The 21,473-nt window shown below is 43.6% G+C and overlaps 1 protein-coding gene across 1 annotated transcript in view; it reads left to right on the top strand.

Annotated features, from left to right (window-relative positions):
* LOC139424676 (mucolipin-1-like) overlaps positions 1 to 19,010 on the top strand; it is a 28,644-nt gene extending 9,634 nt beyond the window's left edge. The window contains exons 4-14 of the mRNA XM_071176748.1: positions 6,394 to 6,550; positions 7,283 to 7,364; positions 7,704 to 7,800; positions 9,565 to 9,664; positions 10,193 to 10,299; positions 10,826 to 10,975; positions 11,160 to 11,261; positions 11,342 to 11,464; positions 13,355 to 13,561; positions 14,348 to 14,478; positions 14,796 to 19,010. Of these exons, the coding sequence (XP_071032849.1) occupies positions 6,394 to 6,550; positions 7,283 to 7,364; positions 7,704 to 7,800; positions 9,565 to 9,664; positions 10,193 to 10,299; positions 10,826 to 10,975; positions 11,160 to 11,261; positions 11,342 to 11,464; positions 13,355 to 13,561; positions 14,348 to 14,478; positions 14,796 to 14,832 (1,293 nt within the window). The 3' untranslated portion in view covers positions 14,833 to 19,010. The remainder of the gene's footprint in view (positions 1 to 6,393; positions 6,551 to 7,282; positions 7,365 to 7,703; positions 7,801 to 9,564; positions 9,665 to 10,192; positions 10,300 to 10,825; positions 10,976 to 11,159; positions 11,262 to 11,341; positions 11,465 to 13,354; positions 13,562 to 14,347; positions 14,479 to 14,795) is intronic.
* Positions 19,011 to 21,473: the final 2,463 nt, after the last annotated feature.

Below are 21,473 nucleotides of genomic sequence, written 5' to 3'. Positions count from 1 at the left end.
ATAGAAAAACAACACCTGGGTCATGTTCGTTAGGGCATGCAATAGAAAAACAACACCTGGGTCATGTTCGTTAGGGCATGCAATAGAAAAACAACACCTGGGTCATGTTCGTTAGGGCATGCAATAGAAAAACGACACCTGGGTCATGTTCGTTAGGGCATGCAATAGAAAAACGACACCTGGGTCATGTTCGTTAGGGCATGCAATAGAAAAACGACACCTGGGTCATGTTCGTTATGGCATGCAATAGAAAAACGACACCTGGGTCATGTTCGTTAGGGCATGCAATAGAAAAACGACACCTGGGTCATGTTCGTTAGGGCATGCAATAGAAAAACAACACCTGGGTCATGTTCGTTATGGCATGCAATAGAAAAACAACACCTGGGTCATGTTCGTTAGGGCATGCAATAGAAAAACGACACCTGGGTCATGTTCGTTAGGGCATGCAATAGAAAAACGACACCTGGGTCATGTTCGTTAGGGCATGCAATAGAAAAACGACACCTGGGTCATGTTCGTTATGGCATGCAATAGAAAAACGACACCTGGGTCATGTTCGTTAGGGCATGCAATAGAAAAACGACACCTGGGTCATGTTCGTTAGGGCATGCAATAGAAAAACAACACCTGGGTCATGTTCGTTATGGCATGCAATAGAAAAACAACACCTGGGTCATGTTCGTTAGGGCATGCAATAGAAAAACAACACCTTGGTCATGTTCGTTAGGGCATGCAATAGAAAAACAACACCTGGGTCATGTTCGTTAGGGCATGCAATAGAAAAACAACACCTGGGTCATGTTCGTTAGGGCATGCAATAGAAAAACAACACCTGGGTCATGTTCGTTAGGGCATGCAATAGAAAAACAACACCTTGGTCATGTTCGTTAGGGCATGCAATAGAAAAACAACACCTGGGTCATGTTCGTTAGGGCATGCAATAGAAAAACAACACCTGGGTCATGTTCGTTAGGGCATGCAATAGAAAAACAACACCTGGGTCATGTTCGTTAGGGCATGCAATAGAAAAACAACACCTGGGTCATGTTCGTTAGGGCATGCAATAGAAAAACAACACCTGGGTCATGTTCGTTAGGGCATGCAATAGAAAAACGACACCTTGGTCATGTTCGTTAGGGCATGCAATAGAAAAACAACACCTGGGTCATGTTCGTTATGGCATGCAATAGAAAAACGACACCTGGGTCATGTTCGTTAGGGCATGCAATAGAAAAACAACACCTGGGTCATGTTCGTTAGGGCATGCAATAGAAAAACAACACCTGGGTCATGTTCGTTAGGGCATGCAATAGAAAAACGACACCTGGGTCATGTTCGTTAGGGCATGCAATAGAAAAACGACACCTTGGTCATGTTCGTTAGGGCATGCAATAGAAAAACGACACCTGGGTCATGTTCGTTAGGGCATGCAATAGAAAAACAACACCTGGGTCATGTTCGTTATGGGCATGCAATAGAAAAACAACACCTGGGTCATGTTCGTTAGGGCATGCAATAGAAAAACAACACCTGGGTCATGTTCGTTAGGGCATGCAATAGAAAAACAACACCTGGGTCATGTTCGTTAGGGCATGCAATAGAAAAACGACACCTGGGTCATGTTCGTTAGGGCATGCAATAGAAAAACGACACCTGGGTCATGTTCGTTATGGCATGCAATAGAAAAACGACACCTGGGTCATGTTCGTTAGGGCATGCAATAGAAAAACGACACCTGGGTCATGTTCGTTAGGGCATGCAATAGAAAAACAACACCTGGGTCATGTTCGTTATGGCATGCAATAGAAAAACAACACCTGGGTCGTTAGGGCATGTTCATGTTCGTTAGGGCATGCAATAGAAAAACAACACCTGGGTCATGTTCGTTAGGGCATGCAATAGAAAAACAACACCTGGGTCATGTTCGTTAGGGCATGCAATAGAAAAACAACACCTGGGTCATGTTCGTTAGGGCATGCAATAGAAAAACGACACCTGGGTCATGTTCGTTAGGGCATGCAATAGAAAAACAACGACACCTGGGTCATGTTCGTTAGGGCATGCAATAGAAAAACGACACCTGGGTCATGTTCGTTAGGGCATGCAATAGAAAAACGACACCTGGGTCATGTTCGTTAGGGCATGCAATAGAAAAACAACACCTGGGTCATGTTCGTTAGGGCATGCAATAGAAAAACAACACCTGGGTCATGTTCGTTAGGGCATGCAATAGAAAAACAACACCTTGGTCATGTTCGTTAGGGCATGCAATAGAAAAACAACACCTGGGTCATGTTCGTTAGGGCATGCAATAGAAAAACAACACCTGGGTCATGTTCGTTAGGGCATGCAATAGAAAAACAACACCTGGGTCATGTTCGTTAGGGCATGCAATAGAAAAACAACACCTTGGTCATGTTCGTTAGGGCATGCAATAGAAAAACAACACCTGGGTCATGTTCGTTAGGGCATGCAATAGAAAAACAACACCTGGGTCATGTTCGTTAGGGCATGCAATAGAAAAACAACACCTGGGTCATGTTCGTTAGGGCATGCAATAGAAAAACAACACCTGGGTCATGTTCGTTAGGGCATGCAATAGAAAAACGACACCTTGGTCATGTTCGTTAGGGCATGCAATAGAAAAACGACACCTGGGTCATGTTCGTTATGGCATGCAATAGAAAAACGACACCTGGGTCATGTTCGTTAGGGCATGCAATAGAAAAACGACACCTGGGTCATGTTCGTTAGGGCATGCAATAGAAAAACGACACCTGGGTCATGTTCGTTAGGGCATGCAATAGAAAAACGACACCTGGGTCATGTTCGTTAGGGCATGCAATAGAAAAACGACACCTTGGTCATGTTCGTTAGGGCATGCAATAGAAAAACGACACCTTGGTCATGTTCGTTAGGGCATGCAATAGAAAAACGACACCTGGGTCATGTTCGTTAGGGCATGCAATAGAAAAACAACACCTGGGTCATGTTCGTTAGGGCATGCAATAGAAAAACAACACCTGGGTCATGTTCGTTAGGGCATGCAATAGAAAAACAACACCTGGGTCATGTTCGTTAGGGCATGCAATAGAAAAACGACACCTGGGTCATGTTCGTTAGGGCATGCAATAGAAAAACGACACCTGGGTCATGTTCGTTATGGCATGCAATAGAAAAACGACACCTGGGTCATGTTCGTTAGGGCATGCAATAGAAAAACGACACCTGGGTCATGTTCGTTAGGGCATGCAATAGAAAAACGACACCTGGGTCATGTTCGTTATGGCATGCAATAGAAAAACAACACCTGGGTCATGTTCGTTAGGGCATGCAATAGAAAAACAACACCTTGGTCATGTTCGTTAGGGCATGCAATAGAAAAACAACACCTGGGTCATGTTCGTTAGGGCATGCAATAGAAAAACAACACCTGGGTCATGTTCGTTAGGGCATGCAATAGAAAAACAACACCTGGGTCATGTTCGTTAGGGCATGCAATAGAAAAACAACACCTGGGTCATGTTCGTTAGGGCATGCAATAGAAAAACAACACCTGGGTCATGTTCGTTAGGGCATGCAATAGAAAAACAACACCTTGGTCATGTTCGTTAGGGCATGCAATAGAAAAACAACACCTGGGTCATGTTCGTTAGGGCATGCAATAGAAAAACAACACCTGGGTCATGTTCGTTAGGGCATGCAATAGAAAAACAACACCTGGGTCATGTTCGTTAGGGCATGCAATAGAAAAACAACACCTGGGTCATGTTCGTTAGGGCATGCAATAGAAAAACAACACCTGGGTCATGTTCGTTAGGGCATGCAATAGAAAAACGACACCTGGGTCATGTTCGTTAGGGCATGCAATAGAAAAACGACACCTGGGTCATGTTCGTTAGGGCATGCAATAGAAAAACGACACCTGGGTCATGTTCGTTAGGGCATGCAATAGAAAAACGACACCTTGGTCATGTTCGTTAGGGCATGCAATAGAAAAACGACACCTGGGTCATGTTCGTTAGGGCATGCAATAGAAAAACAACACCTGGGTCATGTTCGTTAGGGCATGCAATAGAAAAACAACACCTTGGTCATGTTCGTTAGGGCATGCAATAGAAAAACAACACCTGGGTCATGTTCGTTAGGGCATGCAATAGAAAAACAACACCTGGGTCATGTTCGTTAGGGCATGCAATAGAAAAACAACACCTGGGTCATGTTCGTTAGGGCATGCAATAGAAAAACAACACCTGGGTCATGTTCGTTAGGGCATGCAATAGAAAAACAACACCTGGGTCATGTTCGTTAGGGCATGCAATAGAAAAACAACACCTGGGTCATGTTCGTTAGGGCATGCAATAGAAAAACAACACCTGGGTCATGTTCGTTAGGGCATGCAATAGAAAAACAACACCTGGGTCATGTTCGTTAGGGCATGCAATAGAAAAACAACACCTGGGTCATGTTCGTTATGGCATGCAATAGAAAAACGACACCTGGGTCATGTTCGTTAGGGCATGCAATAGAAAAACAACACCTGGGTCATGTTCGTTAGGGCATGCAATAGAAAAACAACACCTGGGTCATGTTCGTTATGGCATGCAATAGAAAAACAACACCTGGGTCATGTTCGTTAGGGCATGCAATAGAAAAACAACACCTGGGTCATGTTCGTTAGGGCATGCAATAGAAAAACGACACCTTGGTCATGTTCGTTAGGGCATGCAATAGAAAAACGACACCTGGGTCATGTTCGTTAGGGCATGCAATAGAAAAACGACACCTGGGTCATGTTCGTTAGGGCATGCAATAGAAAAACAACACCTGGGTCATGTTCGTTAGGGCATGCAATAGAAAAACAACACCTGGGTCATGTTCGTTATGGCATGCAATAGAAAAACAACACCTGGGTCATGTTCGTTAGGGCATGCAATAGAAAAACAACACCTTGGTCATGTTCGTTAGGGCATGCAATAGAAAAACAACACCTGGGTCATGTTCGTTAGGGCATGCAATAGAAAAACAACACCTGGGTCATGTTCGTTAGGGCATGCAATAGAAAAACAACACCTGGGTCATGTTCGTTAGGGCATGCAATAGAAAAACAACACCTGGGTCATGTTCGTTAGGGCATGCAATAGAAAAACAACACCTGGGTCATGTTCGTTAGGGCATGCAATAGAAAAACAACACCTGGGTCATGTTCGTTAGGGCATGCAATAGAAAAACAACACCTGGGTCATGTTCGTTAGGGCATGCAATAGAAAAACGACACCTGGGTCATGTTCGTTAGGGCATGCAATAGAAAAACAACACCTGGGTCATGTTCGTTAGGGCATGCAATAGAAAAACAACACCTTGGTCATGTTCGTTAGGGCATGCAATAGAAAAACAACACCTGGGTCATGTTCGTTAGGGCATGCAATAGAAAAACAACACCTGGGTCATGTTCGTTAGGGCATGCAATAGAAAAACAACACCTGGGTCATGTTCGTTAGGGCATGCAATAGAAAAACAACACCTGGGTCATGTTCGTTATGGCATGCAATAGAAAAACAACACCTGGGTCATGTTCGTTAGGGCATGCAATAGAAAAACAACACCTTGGTCATGTTCGTTAGGGCATGCAATAGAAAAACAACACCTGGGTCATGTTCGTTAGGGCATGCAATAGAAAAACAACACCTGGGTCATGTTCGTTAGGGCATGCAATAGAAAAACAACACCTGGGTCATGTTCGTTAGGGCATGCAATAGAAAAACAACACCTGGGTCATGTTCGTTAGGGCATGCAATAGAAAAACAACACCTGGGTCATGTTCGTTAGGGCATGCAATAGAAAAACAACACCTGGGTCATGTTCGTTAGGGCATGCAATAGAAAAACAACACCTGGGTCATGTTCGTTATGGCATGCAATAGAAAAACAACACCTGGGTCATGTTCGTTATGGCATGCAATAGAAAATGTTTTTAAAACGAAAATGTTAATGAGGGTTTCAGCAAATCTCTCCTTTTGGTGCCGAATGTACACGACCCGGCATACAGACTGATATGGAAACATGTCCATGCAGCGCAAAGAAGGACCACATCTCGTCCCCTTCATATTTTCATCCTCTACTTTCAACTAAAAGCCTCCAACTCTTAGGCCCTGTTTGAATATTTAGAATGTATCCTTTCCTTCCCTGCATCATTTTGAAGTAATCACAGATCTGAGCGAGTTTGATTGGTGGAGGAGGTAGTGTGGAAACGTTCACTAATCGTCCACGAATCCTCATACAGAACACTGATTACCTCAAATTAGGGAGGAAGGAGGGATTCTTTAAAAAAAAAATTATATTAGAGCAGGGCCTTATTCTCCATCCTCGTACCCTTCCTCCTCCCTCACAGTATTTGATGCTACCCGAGACCACGGTGGGACGCTATGCGTACGTCTATGGGGTCGGGGTGAACGGGAGTGCCCTCTCTCTCTGCCAGCAGTACTACAAGAAGGGCAGCATCGATCCCGCCAATGATACCTTCAACATTGACCCTCATGTTATCGCAGGTACATCGATCTACTTTATTGCATTATGCCAGTGGTCACCAACCCTGGTACTAGAGCTACACAGTGTTTGTGCTTCCCAAATGGCACCCTATGGAGTGGGAATGTGGTGCCATTTGGGACTCAGGTTAAATGTAGTTCTGTTCCAGCATTAAAACGCCTGATTCGGCTTATCATGCTTTTGATGATTAGTTGACTGGTTGAGAGGATGAGTTTTGTGCCAGATTTGAACAAAAGCCTGCACGACTTGTGGCTTTCCAGGGCCACGTTTGATGATTGACCATTGCTTTTATTGCTTTATAAGTTAAGTTATTTCATTTCCTAGCCAAAGAGATGCTAAGCTGCTTATTTCCAGTACCACGTCATCTTTTCAGGAACGATTAATCGTAACTGTATATATTTTTTTATTGACTAAATGTGTGCAAATACTGTATTGTTCCCCAATCATGTGAAAGTAGTAGGAAGCCCCACTTCCTTATATGAGCTGACACTTGGGGCAATACTACTGACTAAAGGGAAAACCCATTGAACAACAGAAATCAACTGGTATTGAAATGGCCCGCCTTTTGACTCTTGACATGATCACCAGAACAGAATAACCATAGATATATAATTACTAGAACAGACATTTATTTCAGTGTAATGGTAATTCTATTTCAGTGTAATTCTATTTCTATAGGGAAAAACATTAACAGCCCCTGAAATGACTAACTTCTCTCTCTGTCCTGTTACTAGATTGTGTGGGGGTTAACCCTCTGTCAGTCCCTCGAGCGCCTTTCGGCAGTGACTACAAGAACTTTACCCTCAAGTTCCACAAGTAAGGCTTCATTTTTCACATCTTTTCAAATGACTTCGGGCTCATGTTTTCTGTCGGTCTACCACTAAGATAGATGGGACATCCATCTTTGTAGTATCTAACTGTTAATTTGCATCGCTCTCACACACATTCAAACTGTTTACACACTACCTATAGCCCTGAGTTATGTTCATTAGACGGAAAACTAACAAAAAAAGGGAGGGTCTACCTGGACTTGTCCAATAGGAAACATACATTTTTGTTTTGTGTTGCAAAATGTTTAAAAACTTTTCTTTGCTTTCACTTTGACACAACCCTGATGTCCCTCTTGTTTTTTTATTTTCACTCTTTGTTGTCTAGACTCATAAACGTGACGATACAGTTCCACCTAAAGGCCATCAACATTCAGACCATCATCAACAACGAGATTCCTGACTGTTACACCTTCTTCATAACGGTGAGTCCCACCCCCCTTCCCTCCCCCACCACTTCCTGCAAATGGTCCTACCCAGTCTGTGGCTCATTGTAACCTGTTTAGTGTGTAGTAGTTGCTGTGGAAACCTTTTCATTGCCTGTATATTATAGGTAAGCTATGACCTGTTTTGTTATAAACTATAAAAAAAAAAGGAATGTCCTTTCACTGTCAACTGCGTTTATTTTCAGCAAACTTAACATGTGTAAATATTTGTATGAACATAAGATTCAACAACTGAGACATAAACGGAACAAGTTCCACAGACATGTGACTAACATAAATTGAATAATGTGTCCCTGAACAAAGGGTGGGGTCAAAATCAAAAGTCAGTATCTGGTGTGGCCACCAGCTGCATAAAGTATTGCAGTGCATCTCCTCTTCATGGACTGCACCAGATTTGCCAGTTCTTGCTGTGAGATGTTACCCCTCTCTTCCACCATGGCACCTGCAAGTTCCCGGACATTTCTGGGGGGAATGGCCCTAGTCCTCACCCTCCGATCCAACAGGTCCCAGACGTGCTCAATGGGATTGAGATCCGGACTCTTCGCTGGCCATGGCAGAACACTGACATTCCTGTCTTGCAGGAAATCACGCACAGAACGAGCAGTATGGCAGAGGGCATTGTCATGCTGGCTGGTCATGTCAGGATGAGCCTGCAGGAAGGGTACCACATGAGGGAGAAGGATGTCTTCCCTGTAACGCACAGCGTTGAGATTGCCTGCAATGACAACAAGCTCAGTCCGATGATGCTGTGACACACCGCCCTAGACCATGACGGACCCTCCACCTCCAAATCGATCCCGCTCCAGAATACAGGCCTCAATCTAACGCTCATTCCTTCGACGATAAACGCGAATCCGACCATCACCCCTGGTGAGACAAAACCGTGACTCGTCAGTGATGAGCACTTTTTGCCAGTCACTTTTTTCCTGTCTGGTCCAGCGACGGTGGGTTTGTGCCCATAGGCGACGTTGTTGCCGGTGGTGTCTGGTGAGGACCTGCCTTACAACAGGCTTACAAGCCCTCAGTCCAGCCTCTCTCAGCCTATTGTGGACAGTCTGAGCACTGATGGAGGAATTGTGCGTTCCTGGTGTAACTCAGGCAGTTGTTGTTGCCATCCTGTACCTGTCCCGCTGGTGTGATGTTCAGATGCACCGATCCTGTGCAGGTGTTGTTACATGTGGTCTGCCACTGCGAGGACGATCAGCTGTCCGTCCTGTCTCCCTGTAGCGCTGTCTTACACGTCTCACAGTACCGACATTGCAATTTATTGCCCTGGCCATATCTGCAGTCCTCATGCCTTGCAGCATGCCTAAGGCACGTTCACGCAGATAATCAGGGACCCTGGGCATCTTTCTTTTGATGTTTTTCAGAGACCGTAGAAAGGCCTCTTTAGTGTCCTAAGTTTTCATAACTGTGACCTTAATTGCCTACCGTCTGTAAGCTGTTAGTGTGTTAACGACCGTTCCACAGGTGCATGTTCATTAATTGTTTACGGGTCATTGAGCAAGCATGGGAAACAGTGTTTAAACCCTTTACAATGAAGATCTGTGAAGTTATTTGGATTTTTACAAATTATCCTTGAAAGACTGGGTCCTGAAAAGCGATGTTTCTTTTTTTGCTGAGTTTATTATCCCTTGAAGAGTCCACCACTTTTTATGTTTAATTGTATTGCCAAAGTTTACAGCAAGTGCTAGTTACCTGTAGGAATGTCTGATCTGTTGCTCTTTCCATCTGATTCTACAGATAGTCCTGGACAACAAGGCTCACAGTGGTAAAGTGAGGATCAGTCTGGAAAACCAGGCTTTTATAAAGGAGTGTAAAGACCCCAGTGTGTCAGGCCACGGTGAGATAGACGTTTTGTTTTTATTAGACATTTATTTCACCAGGGTAATATTAATTAAGCACCAAACGGACTGAAACGTAGGGACTACCTGAACTACATTCGTTGCTAAATATTTTTTGACGGTGTGCCCTAATTATTACGACCCAGAATATGTGTGTGTGTGTGTGTGTGTGTGTGTGTGTGTGTGTGTGTGTGTGTGTGTGTGTGTGTGTGTGTGTGTGTGTGTGTGTGTGTGTGTGTGTGTGTGTGTGCGTGCATCAATACAAAACTACACACAGAATGACCAGACAGAAATTAACCGGTACAACTTCTAACCCCAAACAAACACTATGTAGACACTAAACAATCTCGCCTTTCACCATCTTCATTTGACCTCATAAGACATTACAGAGATGCCTCATAAGAATTTTCACTTAGTCATGCATTGATGTCAACATGAAAGATTTACTTAAGTGGAAGTAAGTATTCGCCCCTCTGCTTCTACTTGATGAAACCACTAACTCCTCTCTTTCCTTCCCTCCCTCTCAGCGGAGAACTACACGCGGGTGACGTTTGACGTGGTGGTGGTGATCGTTTGTATACTGTCCCTGGTGCTGTGTGGCCGCTCCATACTCCGCGGCATCATACTACAGGCCGTAAGTCACTGGGAGGTAGAGGGCAGGAAGAGAGAAAGTGGTGAAAAGGAGGAACATCCAATCTGGTGGTTCTCTATAGCTCAGTTGGTAGACCATGGCTCTTGCAACGCCAGGATAGTGGGTTCGATCCCCGGGACCACTCATAACGTAAAATGTATGCATGCATGACTGTAAGTCACTTTGGATTAAAGCGTTTGCTAAATGGCATATATTATCTGAGAACTGTAGATATATTTGTTTGCTTGTTATAGGGTTGGGGAGTGGGGTGGGAGAAGGAGAGAAAATATATTTTTTTGATGGGAGGTGATTGGCATTCTGTGAAGTGATTCCATTCTTCGAGTAATGTTCTGCAACACAAAATCTGAGAAGGTGTGATAACTCGTCTTCCCAGTAGGGCCACCCAACTCCTCACTGTCTCTCTGTCTCTCTCTCTGTCTCTCTCTGTCTCTCTGTCTCTCTCTCTGTCTCTCTCTCTGTGTCTCTCTCTCTCTCTTTCTTTCTCTGTGTCTCTCTCTCTGTGTAACAGGAGTTTGTCGAGTTCTTCAAGACCAACCTGGGCCGGAAAGTAAGCTGGGACGAAAGGATGGAATTCATCAACGGCTGGTACATCCTGCTCATCATCAGTGACGTCCTCACCGTCATCGGCAGCATCATCAAGATTGGCATCGAATCCAAGGTCAGTAGGGGACTTTTTCCTCTACTGCTCAGAGTAGAATAGAATACCTTTTATTTTTCCCAGAGGAAAATGCTAAAGAATTATTTGAAATCACCACTCAAAATAGTATCTCAGTTTGGGTTATGATAAAGATTGTTGTGCTAAGCTCATGAGGCATTTATGAGTTGAATATCTCTCCATACAGAATTTGTCATCGTATGATGAGTGTGGCATCCTGTTGGGGACCTCCACCTTGTTGGTGTGGGTCGGAGTCATTCGCTACCTCAGCTTCTTCCAGAAGTACAATGTAAGTTGCCTACACACACAGACACACGCACACTAACGATGACAGTGTTTCACCCACTCTCCTGGCTCTCTCCCTCTCAGATCCTGATCGTGACCTTGCGAGCTGCGTTCCCCAACGTGATCCGGTTCTGCAGCTGTGTGGCTGTCATTTACCTGGGCTACTGCTTCTGTGGCTGGATCGTGCTGGGGCCCTATCACGTCAAGGTACAGACAGCCACCATTTTGAAGCACAGACAGACATGCTAACAGGAGAAGGCCAATAACAGAGCGGGTCGGCAAATAGATTGAAAAGGAAAGTGAATCTGGAGGGGGACACCCCATATGGTTCAGTGATGATGCACAATGGTGCATTTTGGGATTTTGCACAATAATGAGGTACTGTGTTATTAACATGTGATTTGTCTATTATTATAATTCAATATTTACTGGCCCTTTATTTAGGGATTTATTTTGTAAAAAAAAAAATTGTGTACTGAATCCTGAAAAATGTTGAACCAATATAGTGAGATGATCATGTTAAGTCACATGGTTGTTTGTAATTTTAACAGTCTCGCTCCCTATTGTATTTAATTCATTAAGCTATATTGCTATGAAATAAAGTTGGGAAAAAAATAGTATTTAGTCAGCGACCAATTGTGCAAGTTCTCCCACTTAGAAAGATGAGAGAGGCCTGTAATTTTCATCATAGGTACACTTCAACTATGACATACCAAATGAGAAGAAAAAAATCCAGAAAATCACATTGTAGGATTTTTTATGAATTTATTTGCAAATTATGGTGGAAAATAAGTATTTGGTCACCTACAAAAAAATCAAGATTTCTGGCTCTCACAGACCTGTAACTTCTTCTTTAAGAGGTTCCTCTGTTCCCCACTTGTTACCTGTATTAATGGCACCTGTTTGAACTTGTTATCAGTATAAAAGACACCTGTCCACAACCTCAAACAGTCACACTCCAAACTCCACTATGGCCAAGACCAAAGAGCTGTCAAAGGACACCAGAAACAAAATTGTAGACCTGCACCAGGCTGGGAAGACTGAATCTGCAATAGGTAAGCAGCTTGGTTTGAAGAAATCAACTGTGGGAGCAATTATTAGGAAATGGAAGACATACAAGACCACTGATAATCTCCCTCGATCTTGGGCTCCACGCAAGAACTCACCCCTTGGGGTCAAAATGATCACAAGAACGGTGAGCAAAAATCCCAGAACCACACAGGGGGACCTAGTGAATGACCTGCAGAGAGCTGGGACCAAAGTAACAAAGCCTACCATCAGTAACGCACTACGCCGCCAGGGACTCAAATCCTGCAGTGCCAGAAGTGTCCCCCTGCTTAAGCCAGTACATGTCCAGGCCTGTCTGAAGTTTGCTAGAGAGCATTTGGATGATCCAGAAGAAGATTGAGAGAATGTCATATGGTCAGATGAAACCAAAATAGAACTTTATGGTAAAAACTCAACTCGTCGTGTTTGGAGGACAAAGAATGCTGAGTTGCATCCCAAGAACACTATACCTACTGTGAAGCATGCAGGGGAAACATGCTTTGGGGCTGTTTTTCTGCAAAGGGACCAGGACGACTGATCCGTGTAAAGGAAAGAATGAATGGGGCCATGTATCGTGAGATTTTGAGTGAAAATCTCCTTCCATCAGCAAGAGCATTGAAGATGAAACGTGGCTGGGTCTTTCAGCATGAAAGGGCAACGAAGGAGTGGCTTCGTAAGAAGCATTTCAAGGTCCTGGAGTGACCTAGCCAGTCTCCAGATCTCAACCCCATAGAAAATCTTTGGAGGGAGTTGAAAGTCCGTGTTGCCCAGCAACAGCCCCAAAACATCACTGCTCTAGAGGAGATCTGCATGGGGGAATGGGCCAAAATACCAGCAACAGTGTGTGAAAACCTTGTGAAGACTTTCAGAAAACATTTGAACTCTGTCATTGCCAACAAAGGGTATATAACAAAGTATTGATAAACTTTTGTTATTGACCAAATACTTATTTTCCGCCATAATTTGCAAATAAATTCATTAAAATACTTTTTTGCCACACTGTACATGAAATGTAATTGAACTGTTTCCCTCTCTCTCGCCCTCCGTCAGTTCCGCTCTCTCTCCATGGTGTCGGAGTGCCTGTTCTCGCTGATCAACGGCGACGACATGTTTGTGACCTTCTCAGAGATGCAGGAGAGCAGCACGCTGGTGTGGGTGTTCAGCCAGGTCTACCTGTACACCTTCATCTCCCTCTTCATCTACATGGTACTGTCGCTCTTCATCGCCCTCATCACCGGCGCCTACGAGACCATCAAGGTAACAACAAAGGGCGACATTTTCGTCAGGCAAAAGAGCACAGATCTGTGTAAATAATACAGTAAAACTCATCATCCACAGTGAGATTTAATTTAAAAATGTTCTTCAGCGATGTGCATTTTCAGAGATCAAGGTACAGCCAAGAGTCATTATAGCCCTTTATCTATGAAGGAAGTTAGAGGTAATTTCTCAATATGACTGGAAGACAATAGTATCTACTAGCATGCTTGCAGTTACCCTGGACTTCCAGTCATTGCTCTAATGCTATTTGGCAATTGCGCTAACTCTAGTTAGCAACTTCCTTCAAACTGCACGCAGAGACATAAAAATGGTATCCACAAGTTCATCTGACTCTAGGGAAGTAGATGAAGGACTTCATTGCCAAAATCCCGAAGTGTCCCTTTAAACAGACTAATCCAAATGAATGTAAAAGATAAGCATTGTATAATTTCTTATTTGCTGCTTGTCTTTTACTTTCATTTGGAGTTGAGGCGTATAGCTGGATTTACACAATACATTTTGTGGGATGTAGATTCATATTTAGAGTTGCCTTCCTCATGAAGAACGTTCATGTTCGCTGCTCATAGCGGTACAAACAGAAGCCAATTCCAAACGACAACACCTAGTGAAAGCCAACCGATCACGGTACACACGGTGGCTGTGTCCCAAATGGCTTCCTATTTCCTAGACAGTGCCCTGGTCAGTGGTAGTGCACTACATAGGGAATAGGGTGCCATTTGAGATAACCCTAAACATGGATGCATGTCTCCTATCCTGTCCCTCCAGCACCAAACCCAGGAGCCCTACCACATTACGGACCTGCACGCCTTCATCGCAGAGTGCACTGACACGCCCAGCTCGGGCATGTACCGGGGCCTCGAGACCTCGCCCTGCTCCTTCTTCTGCTGCTGTGACAGGTGGGTCAGAGGGCACAGGTCAAGCAAGACTGAAGGTAGAAGTCAAAGCCAGGTTCAGAATCCACCCTCCAGCTCCTAACCTCTTCAGTGTTTGCCGATCTGAAGGAGTCAGACGGGTGTAAGTTGATGGTGATGGCTCCAACTAGCCTTGATGGGGATGGATGTTCCCCTGTAGAATGATCAGCAGTAGATGCCACTTCAATGACCAGACAATAACAGATGCATTCACTGTTATCCTTTCTATCACGGTTGAGAGACGTTTATGTTTTTCTACATGTGTATGCGCTATCGTTTTAAGTGCTTGTTTCTTCCCTCAGAACGACAACATACGAGGATGTCCTTTTGGTGAACTGACTGGGTTGTGGTGTCTGGACCTACAGCGCTCTCTGCTGGCCCGGAGCGCTGCACTGCATCCAGATTTTCATTGTCTTTACCATCGAATCTGGGTCAGGCATGAGCCAGGACTATGAGCTGAAAGCCTAGTCTTTTTTGAGTGGATTCATTGACGAGACCACCTGCGTTGTGTGAATGTTATAGGGATGTTGCACAGTAATATACAGCTCAACACCGCATTCCCCACACAGAAAGAGAACAGTGTTTTGCCAAAATTGGGATTTACGCACAATCCATACTTGCTGAGGGCCATAGTGCAATGTCTTGTTAGCACATTTAGCTGCTTTTTAATTGTTTTACATGATTTTTTAGGTGTTCAGTAAGCTGGACAAGAACTGGACAAAGCATGTTTTTTTTTAATATCAGAAGTTCTGGTTATATATGAAGGTTGATGACATTGACATGCGTACTTCATCCTAGGCCAGAGACTGCTCTGGAGTAGCACTTCAACTGTCCCTAAGGAGAGAGCACTAAAGTCCAATTCACATGACTCATGCAAGAACGTCATTGCCCTGTCATGAGGCGCAAGCCCATCAAGAACTGCTGAGAGCAAGGCTGGCTTGGCCACAGCTCTTTGTGGTCACCACCACTGAACTCAGTACAAGTCAATTGAACTTAAACCCTGCACTGCGTCTGGACCCAATGGCTCACTCAATGACCTTAATCTTTGCTCTTTGCTGTACAAATCTCCTGCCAAATAGGCTGTGGTTAGACAGGCAGCCCAATTCGGATCCCCCCCACACTAATTGGCCTTTTGACCTTTCACATCAGATCTTTTTCAGAGTTGATTTGATTGGTAAAAATAAGATCAGAATTGAGCTGCCTATCTAAACGCAGCCGTAGTATTTCAGCGTTTTTAAGACCGATCAATTAAAAAACCAGTACTCACACCCAGGTGCTGGTTCTGGTCTCCAGGAACAATATCCATAGAATTGTTCTATAGTTTTAAGTTGGACACAGAAAGAGATGCAGTGCATCATCTCAATCACACCTACAGTACCAGTGGTTTCAGTAGGTGTTAATCCGATGACGCAGCACACAGGTTAAACGTCAGTGCCGTTGTTGATTTTGTACGTGGCAAGTTCTACACTGTTCACGATGAACAAATGATGCTTTTTATCGCTGCGTGCTGAACACTGCTTCGTCAGAGTTCATTTGAAAAGGGGATCCGTAGTGAAGTAGTCAAGTCTACTCCCGAGTCTCACAAAGACCCGCCATGGCACAACATTCCGGTCGCAATGGAAATATGACTGTCCAATTTTGCCTGACCTGAATGTCACTTCCTTAAATGAGGAAACTACACGATTGGAAAATGGAAAGTTCATCTATTTTTTTTGTGTGTGAATTTTTAAAGGCCTGTGCTCCAGTCATGGACAATATGGATGGAGAACTGCAAATTGTATCCGACTGGTCTAAAGAACAAAGACTGCCTGCGAGTAACGGGGAGAGGATAACGAGCAGGCAGGACAGCTAAACGAGGCCAGGGGGATGGGGGTATTTGCGAGCATTGCAGTAATGCTTGTGGTGTTGACCCAGAAGAATGTTCTTACGTATGTTTCGTTCCCATTCTGTTTTCCGTCTCATAATGATGTCTAGTTTAAAACGAACCAATTGCTTTGTCCTTGTGAAAGTTTAAATTATTTTTAGTTTTTTTTAATGTTGGGTTGTTTATGTATCTAGAGAGAAACGCCTAAGGGGAGCGTGGTCTTCAGGTTCAGGCTCCAGAAAGTGGTCATGCTTTGAGCTTTGTACTCCAATCACCTTTGAAGGAGGAGGAAATAAGTTATAGGCCTGCTTCCATTTCGGTCCCAGCTACTTCTAAAAGCGACCCTTTTGGCGTTGATAGATTCCATAGAACCAAGGTGTAGGCAAAGTTATATGTGAATATAACCTCCCAAATAGGCTAAAAGCAGAGCTTTCACCATATCCGTTCTTTAGGATCTGAGAACACCAAAGGGCTAGAGGCCACGAGAAGTGGCTAGGGGCTGAAATGATACTGGGCCATAGCCTGTCTGTCGGTTAGTGATGAGTCATGTAGCTCTTATTTGAATGGTGATATAGTACATTTAAATTAAATGTATGTTCTTAACTAAGCAGTACACCAACAGGATTTGTTTTTGGCCTTGCGTTTGTATATTGTAGTATTAGACACTTAAGAGGTCCTGTCCGAGCAGTCTGTAGACATTTATACAGTTCATTGTGTAATCTTTTTTTTTTTTAATGTTCATCTTACTTGAACATTGTTTTGAGTATGTTGGATCTCTGTGCCACACTCGGTATGATGCCAAACCACTGATGATTAAATGCCTGTTTGTTCACGTGGCTGGAAATACTTCGGAGAAGGAGAAGGTGGCAATTGCTTTGGGCTGCATCCCGATTCTCCACCCTTCTCCCGAAGTCTGCATTTGCACACATCGATGAATTTAAAAGCAATGGGATTGGTTTAATCATTGGCTAGAGAGAATTTCAACTTGTTAAATCCATGACCGGAAGTGTGCAAGTGCAAATATTTTTTAAAGGGTGAAGAATCAGGACGCAGCCATACTTTGGGTTCTTCACCACTTGATTTTGATCAAACAAAGCTGGTAAAATGATCTGCTTTGTTGATGTTTTGAGTTATATATTGTTTGCATGAAACTCAAGCCCATAGTCAAGCTTACAGTATAAAGTGTGTGAAGAAAAATCATGAGTTTACCTCAGGATGTAATTACCTGAAGTTACCAGAAGGGGGAATAAGGGCTTTTGCACCCCAAAGACTCAGACAATACCATCCTAAAGGAGGATGAATAGACAACCTTACATCCAAGATCTGTTTATTAGGTAGAGAGAGACAATAGGGATCGAATACAAACGAAGACAACATGTATTATAGTACAACAAATACCATAGATACATTTACACAATTCATGTAACATTCAATATGCACAAATTCGTCACAGTCCAAACGGCGATGGTAGATCTCCTTAAATAGAACACTTGTGCCCATATCCTGGTAACACAGGAAGTTGGTGGCACCTTAAAAACCTCTTAAGGAGGTTAAGGAGGCTCCTTTTTTTCAATTTTCGCCTAAAATGACATACCCAAATCTAACTGCCTGTAGCTCAGGCCCTGAAGCAAGGATATGCATATTCTTGTTACCATTTGAAAGGAAACACTTTGAAGTTTGTGGAAATGTGAAAGGAATGTAGGAGAATATAACACAATAGATCTGGTAAATGATGATACAAAGAAAAAAACAACCGTTCTTTAATATTTTTTTTGTACCATCTTTGAAATGCAAGATGAAGACCATAATGTATTATTCCAGCCCAGGTGCAATTTAGATTTTGGCCACTAGATGGCAGCGGTGTATGTGCTAAGTTTTAGACTGATCAGATGAACCATTGCATTGCTGTTCAAGCTGTTGTATCAAGACTGCCCAAATGTGCCTAATTTGTTTATGAATAACTTTTCATGTTCAAAATTGTGCACTCCTCAAACAATAGCATGGAATTATTTCACTGTAATAGATACTGTAAATTTAGAAAGTGCAGTTTAGATTAATTGGGGAGAATGGGCTCGTGGTAATGTCTGGAGCGAAATTACTGGAATGGTAACAAACACATGGTTCCCATGTTTTTGATTCCATTTTCTCCGTTCCGGCCATTATTTTTGGTGCCATTCCATTCGCTCTGTTCCAGACATTTTTATGAGCCGTCCTCCCCTCAGCAGCCTCCACTGCCTGGTAACGTACCTTTCCTAAGCAGCCTTTGGCGGCTGATGCAGCACATCATTCCTTACAGCCCACTTAACCTAATCTCATCATCCATTACGTACTGTTCTGGCTGCCCATCCTTTAGCTGGGTTCTTGGCCCACGCCCATCTCAGTGACACACACTTTGTTTTTGCACTCTAATAGTCTATTGGGTGTGTCCACTGTGTATGTGCACACCACTTGATGCTGGCGTTGGGTTTTTTATTGTTTTTCTTTTTTCCCACACCAAATACAAACACACACACACACAACGACTACATCTCCTCTGCCAGACCCGCATGCTCACACCTTCATCCCTAGTGCCGGCATTATTGTATGCCACTTGGCCTTAAATTGTACCAATTTGTTTGTTCTCAATATTTCAATAATAAATGATTAGATTACTCCCTTGTGTTAATGATGGATTGATTGATTCCCAAGTTTTTAAGTATACGTTTTTTTCAAGATGCGTGATGAGAAGAGAATCGTCCAGCCCATTGGGGATCTCCCTACACCCCCATATTGTTTTTCCATTTAACCTTTATTCATACAAGTTATTTTCATCGAGATATGCCTTTTGCACTAGAGACCTGTAATGACCTGAGGATATGCTTGTGGTTGTTACATGGTGCCCTCAATACATAATGACTACGCTGAGGTAATGGTCTACAATCTAAAGTTTCAATGGGTATGGTGTTTGGTGTCTGTGGCATTGTTATTTCTATAGTATTTCATTTGTCGTTTGATAATGTGTTCCAGTGTGTCAAAGGTGGCCTCACGTTTCCCGACTGCCGAACAACGATGACTGAGAGAAGCTACTGTAGTAAATGGGTGACGCGCTAGGCTTCCATGATATTTTGAGATGAGGTTCCCTCTAACTGTTGTCTTGGTGGACTAAATACTTCGTACCCAGGTCAGAAATTGACCACCATGACCCTTTTCTTCAGCATGAGTATACGTGTGTGTGTGTGCTGGTGTAACAGTAACTTTAGACCATACCCAGGAGCGAACCAGGGACCCTCTGCACACATCAACAACAGTCACCCACGAAGCATCGTTACCCATCGCTCCACAAAAGCCGCGGCCCTTGCAGAGCAAGGAGAAACACTACTTCAAGGTCTCAGAGCAAGTGACGTCACCGATTTGAAACGCTATTTAGCGCGCACCACCGCTAACTAGCTAGCTATTTCACATCCTTTACACTGGTCTGTTTTTCTGTCTGTCTGTATATCTTCCAGTCACTCTCTCTGTCTGTTAGCCTCTCTGTATGTGTGTGGGCTTGCATGGTTGTTTGCTCTGTGCCATGGGCAGCGTATGCAGCTGTACATGGAGCTACATACACAAAGTATGTCCGGGATTGGTGTTGTTTTGGCAGATGGGTGAAACAACAAGACCTCACTGGAAGACTGTGGGCCAGCAAGTCAAATAGGGGGATGAAAGAAACCACTTTGGTTTAACAATTAATCCCTGTTCCATTGCCACAGGCTTTCCCATAGAGACCAATACTGAGCCACACCCTTATAGGACAACATTACAGAGCATTGAGATGGGTGGGCAGAAACAGGAATTAACTGGATTTTGTGGTTTTACTAACAACCCAATTTAGGATCTTAGTTTGTGGCCGAATATACACACACACTATAAAAGCTATGGGGTCAGGGAGAGGCTCTTGGTTCCCCAGTCTCTGCAATTAGCCCTCGACGATAGTAAAGGCGGACAGGCTGCAGATGTAACAATTGCCAGAGCCCTGTGAATAGCTGAGACAGACAGAGGAGTCAGACAAACTGTATGAGTCACCCGCTTCCACACACACTATAATGAGGTGCAGTAAACACACACACACACACACACACATTGTAAGAAAGGCAGTTTGAATGGTGAGGATCCCAATGTCTACATATTTCACATCACTCGTCCAGAGTGAATGCATCATGTCTGTTTCCAGTCTAACCCTCTCCTCTCCTGACACTGTGAGTTGGGACTTTTCTTTGCCCAAAGACTCCTCATTCATTTGTTGTTCTTTGTCGTCTTGCTGTATAACAAACTAGTTGATGTCAGATTTCTTGGCCCGATTCAGTCTCTTTCTGTCAATTTCATAGTCTTTGTATGTTCCCCGTCTTTTCATTGATTCCTATTGTAAAGCCAGCAGCTGCAACTGAGGGAACAGAAGCAAGCTGCCACTCCCATTGTGGGCAGTCAGTGCCATGCAGCAAAGGAGCTGAGGCTCTATGTCTTCATAAGCACCATCAACAAATGCACCTTATTGTCGCTGTCTGATAACTTAATCTCCAGAACATAAACTTTTCAGGAAATTGATAAAATGACCATATTTTCCCATTAACGAACATACAATTATGACATTTCTGAAGCTATTTGGGGTAAATGTTGTTGGCCCTAGAGTTATGAAATGTTCAGAGCACATTGAGTTACTGCTTTGCAAAAACTGAGTTACAAGGTTTTCATCGGACAATGACATTATGCTAATAAATAAGACATAACCAGACCAGGAGTGTGAACGATGCCTTTCTCAGTTGAATAAATGTGCCTATTCTTCATTGATATCAAGAAACTATAAATTGCATTCAAATCGATTTTTTTAACCAACTGAAACTGAAACCTTTACAGACTCTATGTATACATACTTATGTAGCCTAGCCTATTCGTTTGGCCTTGCAGGCATCCAGTGTAGGTCTGCAGTAGTTTAAATATTAGCCATGCAGCTGGATTTTGGAACTTCATACACAGAGAGAATGGATGAGGGATGGGGGCCAGGCACTCTCGCACACAGAAAATAAAAGGAGGGGCAGTGGTTTAGCATATGACATCATCCATAGTTTTTTAAATAAACCTCAGGCCATGGTTCTTCATT

This window comes from Oncorhynchus clarkii, chromosome 13, assembly GCF_045791955.1.
Source record: "Oncorhynchus clarkii lewisi isolate Uvic-CL-2024 chromosome 13, UVic_Ocla_1.0, whole genome shotgun sequence".
NCBI classification, from domain to species: domain Eukaryota; kingdom Metazoa; phylum Chordata; class Actinopteri; order Salmoniformes; family Salmonidae; genus Oncorhynchus; species Oncorhynchus clarkii.
Note: the sequence above shows the minus strand (reverse complement) of the source record. Positions and strands in the feature narration are given on the sequence as shown.